At 38.0% G+C, this 15,302-nt stretch overlaps 1 protein-coding gene across 11 annotated transcripts in view; it reads right to left on the reverse strand.

Annotated features, from left to right (window-relative positions):
• The window catches only part of LOC122561094 (exocyst complex component 6-like), a 203,710-nt gene that overhangs the window by 121,569 nt on the left and 66,839 nt on the right, over positions 1 to 15,302 (reverse strand). For all 11 annotated transcript variants that reach the window (XM_043712491.1, XM_043712485.1, XM_043712482.1 and 8 more), the window contains exons 9-14: positions 13,309 to 13,392; positions 13,163 to 13,209; positions 12,260 to 12,380; positions 10,405 to 10,476; positions 8,330 to 8,427; positions 7,449 to 7,554 (exon numbers count right to left, since the gene is read on the reverse strand). In XM_043712491.1, coding sequence (XP_043568426.1) covers positions 7,449 to 7,554; positions 8,330 to 8,427; positions 10,405 to 10,476; positions 12,260 to 12,380; positions 13,163 to 13,209; positions 13,309 to 13,392 — 528 coding nt within the window. The remainder of the gene's footprint in view (positions 1 to 7,448; positions 7,555 to 8,329; positions 8,428 to 10,404; positions 10,477 to 12,259; positions 12,381 to 13,162; positions 13,210 to 13,308; positions 13,393 to 15,302) is intronic.

A 15,302-nucleotide genomic window follows, 5' to 3' on the forward strand; every position in this document is an offset into this window, starting at 1 on the left:
GGCGGCAGGGGACCCCAGTTAATGCCAGTTTTCTTTTTCCCTTGTATTCACGATATGTGAATTGTCTTTATATATCATAATTAACCTAGACCAGATGGTTTGTTTTAATGCTTTTCATGTACAGTTTTGCAACATGACATTTTATTCCTTAGAGTTTTGACCTGCTTTAAGTCACAGTTGCAAAATAATTCACAACTGGCATACCAAACCTGTGGTCACGATAGTCACAAAATAGATTAATGTCAAACAAGATATTTTCTCTCTCATTCTTTGTATTTCTATTGTATCATCATTGCAAAGCCACCTATTGAGTACATGGAAGTTGTGTTTTCTATTCTCTCCCAAAAAAGTTCCTTTGTATTTACATTTACAAAATGTTCTAATCTCTAAACTATTGGTTTTCTATCTTTTAAGATTAGATTAGATTCCCTACAGTGTGGAAACAAGCCCTTCAGCCCAACAAGTCCACACTGACCCTCTGAAGAGTAACCCACCCAGACCCATTTCCCTTTGACTAACGTACCTAACACTATAGGTAATTTTGCATGGCCAATTCATCTGACCTGCACATCTTTGGACTGTGGGAGGAAACCAGAGCACCCAGAGGAAACCCACGCAGACACAGGGAGAATGTGCAAACACCACACAGACAGTCACCCAAGGTTGGAATCGAACCCGGGTCTCTGGCGCTGTGAGGCAGCAGTACTAACCACTGAGCTACCATGCCACCCCACTCTGCAGCCTTCTTGCCTGCCAGGGGTCCAGTATTTGCATTGAGAAATAAATGAGACTGTTTGCATTACCTCTAAACTAACTAAATTAATTTTCAATGCCCCAGTTGACCCATTGTTTGTTAAATGTCGCTGAGTCAAAATCCTGAAACTCCCTCTGAACAGCATTGTGGGTATATCAGTATCAAATGTACTGCTGTGATTCTGGACAGAATTCTCCTTCTCATTATGGGAAGTGTTGTCACACTACTGCACCAGGATGAGCTATGCAGAACAACACAAGATGTGACATCCTCACTGGGTGCACAATTCTGCACAATTCCACCAGACTGATCTAGACATCTGTAATATTTCTTGACGATACCAATATCGTTTGCTCTATGTGCACCCATGTTGCCCTATGGAAAGTGCTGTACCTCTCCTCTGCATTCCAGGGTAGGTTCCACAAAGGTATCAGTATCCATGACCTCACTGCACAGCTTTGTTCCATAGGCCAGATTTTGTATGGAGATGTATTCGCCAACCCCACCAATGGAACAATCCATGCTGAACCTACCGACTCAGTTCTTGTCTGGTTGGCAGGATATGATGATTGGAGCCTATAGGGAGTTGTGCTGGGGCATCAATTTTTTACATCTTCTATCACTGGCTTAGATAATGGACGCCAAGGCACGGTAGCTGATTTCCGCATGACAACAAGATAGATGGAAAAATATATTGTTAAGACACAGGAATTTGCAGATGGATATAGATCAGTTAAATATGCAAGAATCTGACAGAAAGAGGAAAATATAAAATTATCCACTTTGTCAGGAAGAATGAAAATAAAGAGTATTAATTAAATAAAGAATGACTATGGAATTGCTAGGTGCATAGGGATTTAGGTTTTCCTGTGCATGAGTCACAAAAACTTAGTATGCATGTACACATGTAATCAGTAAGACTAATGGGGTGTACTCCTTTATTATGAGAGGAATTCAACATAAAAGTAAGGTTGTTATGCTTCAGTTATACAGGGTGTTGAATGCTGTGTGAAGCTTTGGTCTCGTTTAAGGAAAACATAAATACGTTGGAGGCTTGAAATGGGTGGATTGTCTCATTAGGATAAGTTGGAACAGCTGGATTTGTTTCTACTGCAGTCTAGAAAAGTGATGGATGATTTAATTTAAGTGTATTAGGTCCACCATTCTTACATTCCAAAAAGAACCAAGAGGCTGAAGTATTTAACAGCATGAGCTTTATTATGGAGATGTTTACAGGCAGCAAAGTTAGACTAAGCTGTTTCCCACCCAGAGTTGCCAATGATATCATCATGGTGTCACACAATTGGACTCTTACAGTGACAGTCCATCATACACAAATAGAATTGTCTCGATCGGGTTGCTGTGGAAAAATATTTCACCTGTGGTGGTTCTAGATCTAGGGCCAATTGCTTTAAAATTCGGAATAGTCTTTCAGGACAGATGAGCATTTCTTTTTCTTTGAGATTGTGTGGCTGTGGATATCTGCCTCAGAAGTCAGTAGAGGCAGGGTCATTAAATATTTTTAAAGCAAAGGTAGATAGTGCCTATTAGGCAGGGGAATCAAACATCATCAAGATAAATAGGGAAAGTGTAGTTCGAAATGCAAACAAACCAACCATGATGTTACTGAACAGAGGAACATGCTTGAGTCTCAGATGGTCTCTCTTACTCCTATTTCATGTTTGTACGATGGGTTGAATGATCTCCGTCTGCAGATGCTGTAGATCAAAGTTGAAACTTTATTGCTGGAACAGCACAGCAGGTCAGGCAGCATCCAGGGAACAGGAGATTCGATGTTTCGGGCACAGGCCCTTCTTCAGGCCATTCCTGGAGAAGGGCCTGTGCCCAAAACGTCGAATCTCCTGTTCCCTGGATGCTGCCTGACCTGCTGTGCTGTTCCAGCAATAAAGTTTCAACTTTGATCTCCAGCATCTGCAGACCTCACTTTCTCCAAACAGGTCAGGACTGCAGAGCTACAAATTTCTGAAACTACCAGATAGTAAGTGACTGAGAAGGTAGACACACTAATCACCCTGATAAGAGGGGAGCACTTTAAAATGGAAGTCTGAGGAAACACCACAAGATCGCTGGCTAAATAGTCAACAAGTAACCAAACATAGGAAAATTGAAACTATTTGATTAGATCACTAAAGAATATACTCAAAATTCAAATGTTAGGTGAATGATCATAATTTGCTTTGTTGAAATTAAATCTTGGTTTATTCCACATATATTCAGAAGACTAAATTAGAAACACACAGGCCATTCAAAATCAAATTTTCCTTTACTGGACAAATTTCACATGCATGAGTTAACTACAATAAGTCAATTACAGAGTCACTCAGGAGAGTTTGGTCCGCTTCAACAAGAAATTCATATACAAACATGCAAGTTAGGAGAAGAATAGGCCATTTGGCTGTTTGAGCCTGCTTCACCATTTCATAAGATCATTGTTTATCTGAAGTGTAAGCACAACTCCACATTTTTCCAACCTGATAAATATTCATCTCCTTGCTTACCAAGGATCTAGCCACTTCTGCATTAAAAGTACTCAAAGATAACTTGCATCGCCTTTTCAAAGAAGAATTCTCCAATATAACCTGTTGAGAAAATGAATTCATCTAATCTTGGTTTTAATTGGGTGGCCCTTAGATTTCAATGGTGGCACTTAGTTTGAGGTTCTCTACATCCATCCTCCCAAGTCTTCTCAGGATCATGTGTTTCAATGAAGTTAGAGGTAACTTTTCTAAATTTCAGCAGATACAAGCCTAGATGTCCAATCTTCCCTCTAAAACCCATCCATTCCAATTATTAGTCTAGTAAATCTTCTTTGCACTGCTTCCAATACATTTATCTGTCCTTAAATAAGGAAATCAATATTATGTACATTAGATTCTAGATCCAGTACTTGTGTATTGAATAACTGAAGCACAACTTCCCTCCTTTTGCATCAAATTCCCCTTCAAACATTGACATTCTTAATTACTTGCTCTACCTGCATAATTGTCTTTTGCAATTCATCCACTAAGATACCTAGATTCCTCTGCATCTTGGTGCTCCACAATCTCAATATAATAATAAAAATGTTTATTTTTCTCACTAAAATGGACAATTTTACATTTTCCATATAATATTCCCTTCACCAGATTTTTGTACACGGACCTAACATCCATTTGTAGCCTCCTTGTGTCCTCTTCCAAAGTTACTTTTCTACCTATCTTTGTTCCATCAAATGAAGCAACCAATATTTTGGTCCCCTTATCCAAGCCATTTACATAAAATTGTAAAATGTAGAGGCCCTCCACTAATCCCTCTAATTTACCACTTGTTATATCTTGCCAACAAGAAAAGGTTCTGTTTATGCCTACTCCATTTTTGTTAGGCTAGCCTATTGTTTATCCATTCTTTAGCTTGGAGACTCCTCTACGTTATCTGTCCACCACTACAAAAAAATAGCAGTGATTTTGAAAGTCAAACTAAGGTGTAGAAGGAGTTGACGTTTCCAGGCAAAATTACTTGCCTTCCAAACTTTCAGAACAAAATTTCTGCTCTCAATTTAAATTTCAATATTAAATTCTGCAAAGATTCATGTCTGCTTGACGTGAAGCACTAAAGCAGAGGCAAAAGCGTAGTTCAGATTTCAAACTTTATGCTAGTTACAAAGGATTCGCACCAAAACTGAAACCTTCTAAGTTTTTCCTCACTTTAAAGAAATATTTAGAGTCAGAGAGACCCTTCAGTCCAACTTGTCCAAACTAACTAGATGTCCTAAATTAATCTAGTCCCATTTGCCAGCACTTGGCCTATATCCCTCTCAGCCCTTCCTATTCATGTACCCATTCAAATGTTGTAATTGTACCAGCCTCCACCACCTCCCCTGGCTGTCCATTCCATACATGCACCATCCTCTGCATGAAAAGTTGCCCCTTAGGTCCCTTTTAAATGCTTCCCCTCTCACCCTAAACCGATGCCCTCTAGTTCTGGATTACCCCCAACCCAAGGAAAAGACTTGTCTATTTAACCTATCCATGCCCCTCATTGTTTTATAAACGTCTAAGGTTACCAGACAGCCTCTAATGCTCCAGGGAAAATAGCCCCAATTTATTCAGCCTCTCCCTCTTAAACCCTCCAATCCTGACAATATCCTGTAAATCTCTTCTGAGCCCTTTCAAGTTTTACATCTTTCCAATAGGAAGGAGTCCAGAATTACTCACTATTCCAAAAGTGGCCTAACCAATGTCCTGGACAGCAACAACTCCTGTACTTAGTGCTCTGACCAAGAAAGGAAAGGATACCAAACACCTTCATTACTATCCTATCTGTGACTCCACTTTCAAGGAACTATGAACCTGCACTCCAATGTCTTTGTTCAGCAACACTCCCCAGGACCTTACCATTAAGTGTATAAGCCCTGCCCTGACTTGCCTTTCCAAAATGCAGCAACTCATTTATCTAGACTAAACTCCATCTGCCACTCCTCAGCCCATCAGTTCAAGGTCCCCTTGAACCCTGAAGTAACTTTCTTTGCTGTCCACTACACCGCCAATTTTGGTGCAGTCTGCAAACTTACTAACTATACCTCCTACGTTCACATCCAAATCATTTACACAAATAACAATAAGCAGTGGACCCAGTACCGATCCTTGTGACACACCACTGGTCATAGGCTTCCATTCTGAAAAGCAACCCTCCCCCACCACCCTATCTTCTATCTTCAAGCCAGTTCTGCATGCAAATTGATATAGCTCCCTGTACTCCATGTGATCTAACTTTACTGACCAGTCTACCAAGAGGAACCTTGTCTAATGCTTACTGAAGTCTATATAGATCATGTCTACTGCTCTGCCCTCATGAATCCTCTGAATTACTTCTTCAAAAAAACAACTCAATCATGTTAGTGAGACATGACTTTCCATGCACAAAGCCATATTGACTATCCCTAATCAGTCCTTGCCTATCCAAATATATGTAAATCCTGTCCCTCTGATTCCCTCCAACAATTTGCCCACCATAGATGTTAGGCTCACTGGTCTATAGTTCCATGGCTTTTCCTTACCATCTTTCTTAAATAGTGGCACCACGTTAACCAACCTCCAGTCTTCTGGCACCATACCTGCGAATTTTGATGATACAAATATCTCAGCAAGGGGCCTAGCAATCGCTTCCCTAGCTTCTCAGAGTTCTCAGGTACACCTGATCAGGTTCTACGGATTTATCAATCATCATATGTTTTTAAAAGACATCCAGCATCTCCTCTTCTGTAAAATGGCCATTTTCCAATATGTCACCATCTACTTATCTGCATTCTATATCTTCCATGTCCTTCTCCACAGTAAACACTGATGCAAAATATAGTATCTCCTACTGTTTCATACATACTCTGACTTGCTGATCTTTAAGTAGTACTATTCTCTCCCTAGTTATCCTTTTGTCCTTAATGTATTTATAAAATCCCTTTGGATTCTCCTTAACTCCATTTGCCAAAGCTATCTCACGTCCCCTTTTTGCTCTCCTGATTTCCCTCAAGTATACCTCTGCTGCCTTTATATTCTAAGGATTCACTCAATCTATGCCTGACATATGCTTCCTTCGTTTCTATGATCAAAATCTCAATTTCCTCAGTCATCCAGCATGGACTCTCCTCATTTTTGAAGGTTTCCCATTTTCCAGCCATCCTTTTACCTGTGAACATCCATCTCCAATCAGCTTTTGAAAGTTCCTGCCTAATACTGTCAAAATTGACCTTCCTCCAATTTAGAACTTCAACTTTTAGATCCTGTCTATCCTTTTCAATCACTAATTTTAAAACTAATAGAATTATGGTTGCTGGCTCCACTAACACCACAGTCACTTGTTCTGCCTTATTTCTCAAGAATAGGTCAAGTTTTGCACCTCTAGTAGGTACATCCACTTACTGAATCAGAAAACTTTATTGTATACATGAATTCCTCTTCATCTAAACCCTTAGCATTATGGTAGTCCCAGTCCAAGTTTGGAAAGTTAAAATCCCCTACCATTAGCACCCTATTATTCTTAGAGACCAGAGATCACCTTACAAATTTGTTTCTCAATTTCCTGTATGCTATTGAAGGGTCTGTAGTACAATCCCAATAAGGTGATCAAACCCTTTCTTACCTCTCAGTTCTATCCAACTAAGAAATAGATATAAACAATCTAATGTATTTCTGAATATTTTTGGTGCAGTTATTCTGTAAGGCTTTTAGATTAGTTACTACAGTATCCATTCAGAACTGGCAGAATCTTGTTAATAAACTACCTAGCAACACTTCAGATCATCAGCTCCACAAAGTTAGATCAACTTTTCGTGAACTTGGTAAAAGGTTTCTACAATCTGTTCCTTAATTCAAAAATCAATCAACTCAATTGTCAAGGTTTTAAGCAATATATTCCCACCATGTTGCTATTTATATTAAGTACAAAAATGAACATAAAATTCTCAGTAGATTGTCTGGTTTTCAACTCAAGTAGTAGAATGCTGCCTGAAGTAATTTCACAATATTCCCCCCCCCTCCCTGGAATCAGAGGAAGTCCTCACTCAGAGCTTTACTTGGAAAATTAAAACTGTTCTGCAGAAACTGTTTTTAATTTCATTAATGTTGCAGCGTAAATGAACTGGAATCAAATTCGAGTGGTTGACAAAATAAATCTAAAATATAATAATGATGTCACTGACCTTTTCAAGCTCCAAGTCATGAAATGGGAATCGACTTATTATCGTTCTGTATTCTTCTTCATTTGCAACTGGAATAGGACTGCAGTTGTCAGACTCAAAGATTTCCCTGTTTAAAGTAAGATTTAAATGACTCTGAAGTAATACCATATTCACCCATGCAAATTCTAGATAGAAAACATAACCATGCATTAATAATTCCATTAATGAAGTGGTGGTAGATGGTTTATTTTAAACTTAAATAATTTATTTAGGGGCTTAGGGAAATTTTAAGTGATGATTGTTACTGCTCGTAATGCAGTGCTTAATCTTTTGCATCCAATGTCAGCAACAAATGAGTAAAGCTCAGGGTTAACATGAACCACAGGAAAAATAATTTTTATTCTCTACCTTCTACCCTGTAATAGAACCAAGCCCTATTGAAAACAAGAATAGCCTATGCTATTTCATTGACCACACAGCCATCCTTATGTACACACTAGGCTACTACCTTGAAGGTTAAATGTCCACCTTGGTATTAGAAATGTTTGCCTATTATGGACTATTAATAATAAATTGTAAAATGCAGCTTTACTTAAATCATTAAAAAGAAAAACAAAAGAAAACGTGTGTCAACTCTGCTGAGTTAACATCCTTAACCCTAGATCAAATCAATGTTGGTTTGAGCCCAGTAAAAGATTTCACTTCCTTGTTTAGTTTACAGTCAAGCCTAGGGTTTAGGCAAGTTTGTAAGGGAAGGTGGCAACTCTATCTGGAAGAGGAGAATCATCCTGTTAGACAGAAAATACTTAAGAGTTCAAAATCGGATGAGTGAAGATAACAATAATAAATGGTAATGCTTTGATATAAAAAAATATTTAAAAAGTTTCATAAACATTACTAACCTAAACACAATTGCCCATTTCTTTAATAAAGTTTCATTGTACTGATCCCGGATTTCAAGTAACAGGTCGAAGAGTCTGTTCACAGGAAATCCATAACCCTGGAAAAAAATTCAAATCAAGAGAACACATGAACATTTGGCAGGCAGTAACAAAATTGAATCAGTTGTTTGAAATGAAGAACAGCATGACAAATACTAATCAAGTTTTGCCAATTGAAGTTTAGTACAAAAATTGAACATTGAAGAGTGACATGCAGGATTAGTGATAGCTGGAGTTTGCAGAATAGTTCTGCAAACTCTGATACCTTTTTGCTCTGGTTAGGTTTGACATCAAGCTAGTTTTTATTTTTTAAAAGTTTTGCTCAATTCTTTTGGAGTAGTTATGGAGGAGTGAAACAAAGAAGTCCTATTAATTTGATTTTTAATGATCTTCACAACTATTGGAATACAGTCTATTGCAATAATAACTAAAGAAAAAGTAGAATACTTGTCCATCTCAACTTCTTAAAATGTCTTGCAAATATGGCTCAAGATTCAACTTCTCAAAGCAAAAGCAGATACATTTTGGAAAGGTTGGGCTTCTGTTCTCAAGAGTACAAGTCCTTAGTTTTGCTCCAAAATCCTAGAAAATTGAGGCAAAAATCTGTTTGCAGCATCCTATTAAAAGGGGAGGTCATTCTAAAGACTTGGGTTGAGTGAGTGAGTGGGACCAATACTACCCAAAAAAAAAAAACAAATCTCTAATAAATATTACAAATAAGACAGCCATAATGTTGAAGGTGGATTCATATGTAAAGTTTTGATTCAGTAATGGTTGCCTTACAGTCACAATACTAGAGCGCAGCTAAATATGGTGTTCACTGAGGGATCAATTTTGAAGACAATCTGAAACTAAACATATTAAGGCAGAAAATGGACGGAAGTAGAAATATATTTTCAAAAATGAAGAGGGGATAACATCGGCTGGGAAGCTAGATCAAAAATTTCTGTTGCTCTCCATTACAGTATTGTACAGACTAAAAAAAAAATGCTGGTGTTGTGGCTCAATGCCCGACAGATAAACAATTCATGCTGTGGGAAGATGGTTGATAAGCTGTACAAATGCACTTTCCGTAAATTAATGGAGATATGGAGGTATCCAACTTGTTCTAATCGGGCCCAAGTACAGTGAAATCAACTGCAAGATCCTCACTATTTTTCTGACAAACATAATTCATACAACAAATGCTTAAAACGTAGGTCTCCTGGTCTTGATCCAATATCCTACTTGACAAGATATCATCTGCAAAGCTGGATTTACATATTTTGTTTCGTAATTGAACAGTCTTAGACTAAAACTTCTGTATTACTCTGTCCCAGGTTTTACATTCCACAGACAAACTTATTTGACCAGTTTTAACAAATTAGAATTATCAAAAAGCACACTAAGTCTAATTTTAACATCAAACTAATTTTAGCTTAATTGCTTACAACTGACATTAAAAGACTAAGTAAATTGTCCCAACATCTTTAACAACACATCCATGAAAAAAGTTGTTTTCTCTTTTATATACCTTGTAAAACTTTCTTCAAGAGGGTTATACATTATATCATACCCTGGACAGTTTTAAAACCTCTCTCCCACTCCTAGAGTTGGTTAATTAGTCCTCCTATCCATCCACCCTTTTCTATCTGTATATTTTCCCTTACCTCAAACCCAGAAACCTCCCTTACACTTCCCTTAGTATGTTGTTCTTCATTGCAGTCTTCTGTGTCTTTGTTTTTATCAGTAGTATGATGGCTATTACTGATCATTACTTTCTTATTCCTGCCAAGCTTCAAATAGAAAGCCTGTAGGCACTTCCTCTATTGTCAAGGTGTTGAAAACAAGACTTAGTGGAATGTCTTCTATTGTAACATTTCTTAGCACTAAAACTGAAAAAAGTTTCACTTGTTTGCACCCACTGAGTCTATTAGGTTCGAGACCCTTGCCTTCAATGCTACTGGATTTATCCAGATTCTGAAATTTCGCAAAATGCTGATTACAATATAATTTAGCAGTGGATGTAGAAAACCATAATATGAATCAACACCTACTTGTAAAGTGTCAGCATAAACCACAATAAGATTCTTCAGCTCCAAAATAAGGTCAGGATCAGTGCAATACGACTAGGAGTACAAGATTAAAGTCAAGTTAATATTTTCTAGAAAACACGGAACTGTGCTCTCCCAGAGAGAGCAGAATTACAAAAATATACATGTGACTATGCAGTCGCTGTTATTTTCAATTACAATTTGTAAATGACTCAACATGATAATACCACAAATTATTATTGCTTTTAATTGAGTGTACAATTATTACTTGCAGTACTTTTACCACCATAACTAATCATTTGCAAAAGTGGATGGCATCATGTAAGAATAGTAGCATATTAGTCTACATCCATCGTATCACTTGATATCAATGAGCTAATAGAAAAAAGGCAATATAATATAAAAATGAAATAACTCTATATTATCCACATTCCTCAATGAAGGGATTATTTACATTTACTTCTCAAATTCCTAGTTTTAAAAGAATATTAAATTTACAACTAAATACTTTGTGGGTATTTTATCCAAAACAAAAGCAGGCAAACAATGGCCTGCATAGGGCAATGGTCATGCAAAGGCCCTCGCAACTGAATTACGTTTCTGGTCTTTTCTCTTTACATATTTTATTATAGAACTAGTGGCAAAATCTACAGTCACTAAAATAGAACTGAAAGTAGTATGACTGGAAATGTGTGCAGGTAGACCAGTTGGACAGTACGCATTTATAATGCTAAACTTCATATAATATTTAATTGCAGTTTACACAATATCACAAAAGCATAATTAGTTTGATCTTAAATTAAGCACAATTCAAATTAACTTTGATGTATGTTTCAGCAATACTTATTCAGTTTATGGACTAGATAGTGTTCTACTGTATGGCGAAGGTTTACTTTAGTATATAAAGGAAAACATTGCTAGTTTAACTGGGTGTATATTGAAAACAGTGCATTTAGAATGACAATTAGGAACTATTGCCTGGTGGTGCTTTCAATACTGAACTATTCAATTAGATCTAATGAAGAGGTCAGCTGAGACTAATGAGGACAGATTGCAACAATAAAAGCAGATTAACTCTGAATATTCTAAACTGCCAGACTAAAACCCGATTGGAAGGCTAGCCAATTGTAAATCATTTAAGGATTATGCAAATAGCCTGGGGCTGTGGCTCAAAGCCCAATTCTACTGAGATAAACAAAAGCCGGGCAGGCCCTTTCCCAAATTTAAGTAATTGAATTACAAAAAGAGTCAAAAGAAAGAGGTGCAACCATACATCACTTTGGTGTATACTTATCAACAAACATGAGGCGCTTATCTGTTGATAGAGTTACCAATGACAGACACAGCCTCCCATAATCAACAACAATTACAATTATGAAAGAGATAACCTTCCGATTTCTGAAGAACAAAGACTTGGATTTTTGACATGAATGTGATGTTAGAATGTGCATCTCCTATACAATCCACTAAATACACAAATCATCTACTTTTACTTTGCATCATGGCACAAGCATAAGTGAGACAACCCCTTCATTATTAGTTCCAAATACCACTAGAGCAAATCATATTTAAATGATTCATTTTAAAGTGTAAATCCTCAACTTTCATCATTTACTACAAGCAGATTTGAGATAATCAGAGAAAGCTGTCTATTCCTGCACGGACTTTAGATGTGCATTTACAAAAAGATCGATATAATCAGTGCACCAGACTTGAATTTGGAGTAGCATCGCATATTAAACAAAAAAAAGGTAAGGAGGTCAAATTCTCAAATGATGTGCCTGAAACTATGCTGACTTGGGAAGATGTTTATTTTGTTTCTTAAATGGTTTTAAAACACTGCAACTGAATAACTTACTGAATGAGTTCTTAAGACAGCAATAATTTTTGAAAGCGCCATGTTCCACAGCTCATCAGTAAATGCTCTGGTCACCAACCCTTGTGTTGCATGTAATATGTGATCTTCCACCACAAAAAATCTAAAATCGAAAAGGTCAGATTTAAATATAGTACTATATTACAGAATCAAACACTGTATATTTCTAATATGTAAACTGTTTCCTATGTATTTTTATAGAATCCCTGCAGTGCAGAAAGAGGCCATTCAGCCCAGCGAGTCCACACCAACCCTCCATACAGCATCCCATCCAGACCCAGTGCCTCACCCTATCTACATAACCCTGCATTTCCCATGGCTAATCCACGACCCTGCACAGTCCTGGACACCAAGGGCAATTTAACATGGCCAATACACCTAACCTGTACATATTTGGACTGTGGAAGGAAATTGCAGCACCTGGAGAAAATCCACGCAGACGGGGAGAACACAAACTCCATACAATCAGCCAAGGTTGGAATTGAACCTCGGTCCCCCAGTGCTATGAGGTAGCACGCTGACTGCTGAGCCATCATGCCACCCATTATGTTCATGGCTTCTGTGTAATCTATAAATGTGACAGTAATTAAGATTAGTTCAGTATTATTGAAAAATGGCTTTAAGAATGGTATCTATTTGCATGTGAACCTATTAGCTGAAGTGTCAGTCTTGTCTAAGGAGTCAACCTTTTGGTGTGGGAATTGAAGCTATACCAGCTTCCACATTTACTGTAAAAGTTATCCTGGTTAAATTGTGGAATAGATGGAGCAGGCTTTTACCTACTTTGGAGCAAATGCATAAAGTTGCAAAGCATCAATACTTTTTAAGACACTCTTACCCAACACAGATGAATTACTAAGCCTTCAATAGGTCACAAGCACTTACCCAACAATTTGGTTAAAATATTTTCTGTAGCCGTCAACAGTTTCATGCTAATATGAGAGGAGGAAATGGGAAGAAATTTAACAGATGATCACAAAATATGAAATGCACAACAACATGCAAGTCTCAGTAATCACTGTGAACAATACCATGTTTGACTGTGGTTGCAATACCAGTCCTGCTTGTTTCCTTCGTTGTTTCCTGTAATAATTTTCAAAGGTTTCTCGATCACCCTACAGCAAAAACATTAGAAATGATCAATTCCAAATAATTTAATTTCACATGCCTAAATAAATGTCACATCTAAATAAATTTAACTTTCTTTTTCTGCAATTATTTCCATTGTTAAAATTGAGAGAAAGTTAGCTAATTTCCTATACAGGCTGATAAGTGACAGGAAACAGAGTGAATAATCGAGTCGATGCACAGGATATGCCTGGTGGTGTCCCCCAAGATCTATGCTGGGTCCTCAACTATTCATTGAAGTCATTAATAAGGTGATGGGTTAAAGCAGCAGATATCCAAATTTCAAATGCAGGAAAATGTGACATCATCCACTTTGGAGCGAAAAAGCACAGAATCAGGTATTTTTAAAATGATGAAAAGGATAGAGGTCCAGAGACCTTGGGGACCTATTGTGCACAAATTGTTAAAATATCATAGAAAGGTACACTAAAATTCAAAAAGCTAATGATATGCTGGGCTTTACAATGAGAGTTAAAAGTCCTTGGGCCTGGTCAGACCACACCTGGATGACTGGGTTCTGGGGACAACATTTTAGGCAGGACTTCTTTGGCCTTGGCAAGCAGATTCCTAGTTCAGCCAGACCTTACAGAAATAAAATTAGAAAACATTTAAGCACAAGGATTGCAGAAGTCTGGAATTTTCTTCTGAAAATTACAATTATGTTATTTCATTAAATCTAAATGTGGCAGAATTGTAATCCAAAACTGAGGGATATTGGCAATGGTAGTTATGTGGAATCAGGTTGCAGATCAGCTATGATCTCATTAAATAGCAAAACAGATTTGAGTTGCTACATGGCCTGCTTCAATTGATAGTTCACTCAATTAGTCATGGAGCTGGCCAGCATGGGAACAGAACCTTTGGTCCAACTTGTCCATGTGGACCAGATGTCCTAAATTAATCTAGCCCCAATTGCAACATTTGGCCCATATCCCTCTAAACACTTCCTATTCATATACCCATCCAGATGGTTTTTAAATTTTACAATTGTACCAGCCTCCACCACTTCTTCTGGCAGCTCATTCCATATGTTGCCCCTTAGGTCTCTTAAATCCTTCCCCTCTCACCTTAAACTATGTTCTCCAGTTTTGGACTTCGCTACCATGGGTAAAAGACCTTGACTATCCACCCAATGCCCTTCATGATTTTATAAACCTCTAAGGTCACCCCTCCGCCTCCGACACTCAGGGAAAATAGCCCCAGCCTATCCAGTCTCTCCTTATAGTTCAAACCCTCCAATGCTGGCAACATCCTTGTAAATCTTTTCTGAACCCTTTCAAGTTTCACAACATCCTTCTGATAGGAAGGAGAGCAGAATTCAATGCAGTACTCCAAAACTGGCCTAACTAATGTCCCATACAGCCACAACATTACCCCCAACTCCTTTGGGCGGCACAGTGGCACAGTGGTTAGCACTGTTGCCTCACAGCACCAGAGACCTGGGTTCAATTCCCGCCTCAGGCGACTGACTGTGTGGAGTGTGCACATTCTCCCCGTGTCTGCGTGGGTTTCCTCCGGGTGCTCTGGTTTCCTCCCACAGTCCAAAAAAAATGTGCAGGTCAGGTGAATTGGCCATGCTAAATTGCCCATAGTGTTAGGTGCAGGGGTAAATGTAGGGGAATGGGTCTGGGTGGGTTGTGCTTTGGCGGGTCGGTGTGGACTTGTTGGGCCGAAGGGCCTGTTTCCACACTAAGTAATCTAATCTAATCCAATCCTATACTCAATGCACTGTGATAATACAGTTCTTCTTATTGTATCATTAGATTGTTAACTGTAAACAGATTTGGCATGTGCTTTGATTTTTAATCAGGCAGGAAATGCAATTAGAAAAAAAAAATGGTCAATTGGCTATTACACACTTCTGGAGCAGATGGGATTTGAAGCCAGGCCTCAGTCG

This window comes from Chiloscyllium plagiosum, chromosome 22 (assembly GCF_004010195.1).
Source record: "Chiloscyllium plagiosum isolate BGI_BamShark_2017 chromosome 22, ASM401019v2, whole genome shotgun sequence".
In the NCBI taxonomy this organism is placed as follows: Eukaryota; Metazoa; Chordata; class Chondrichthyes; order Orectolobiformes; family Hemiscylliidae; genus Chiloscyllium; species Chiloscyllium plagiosum.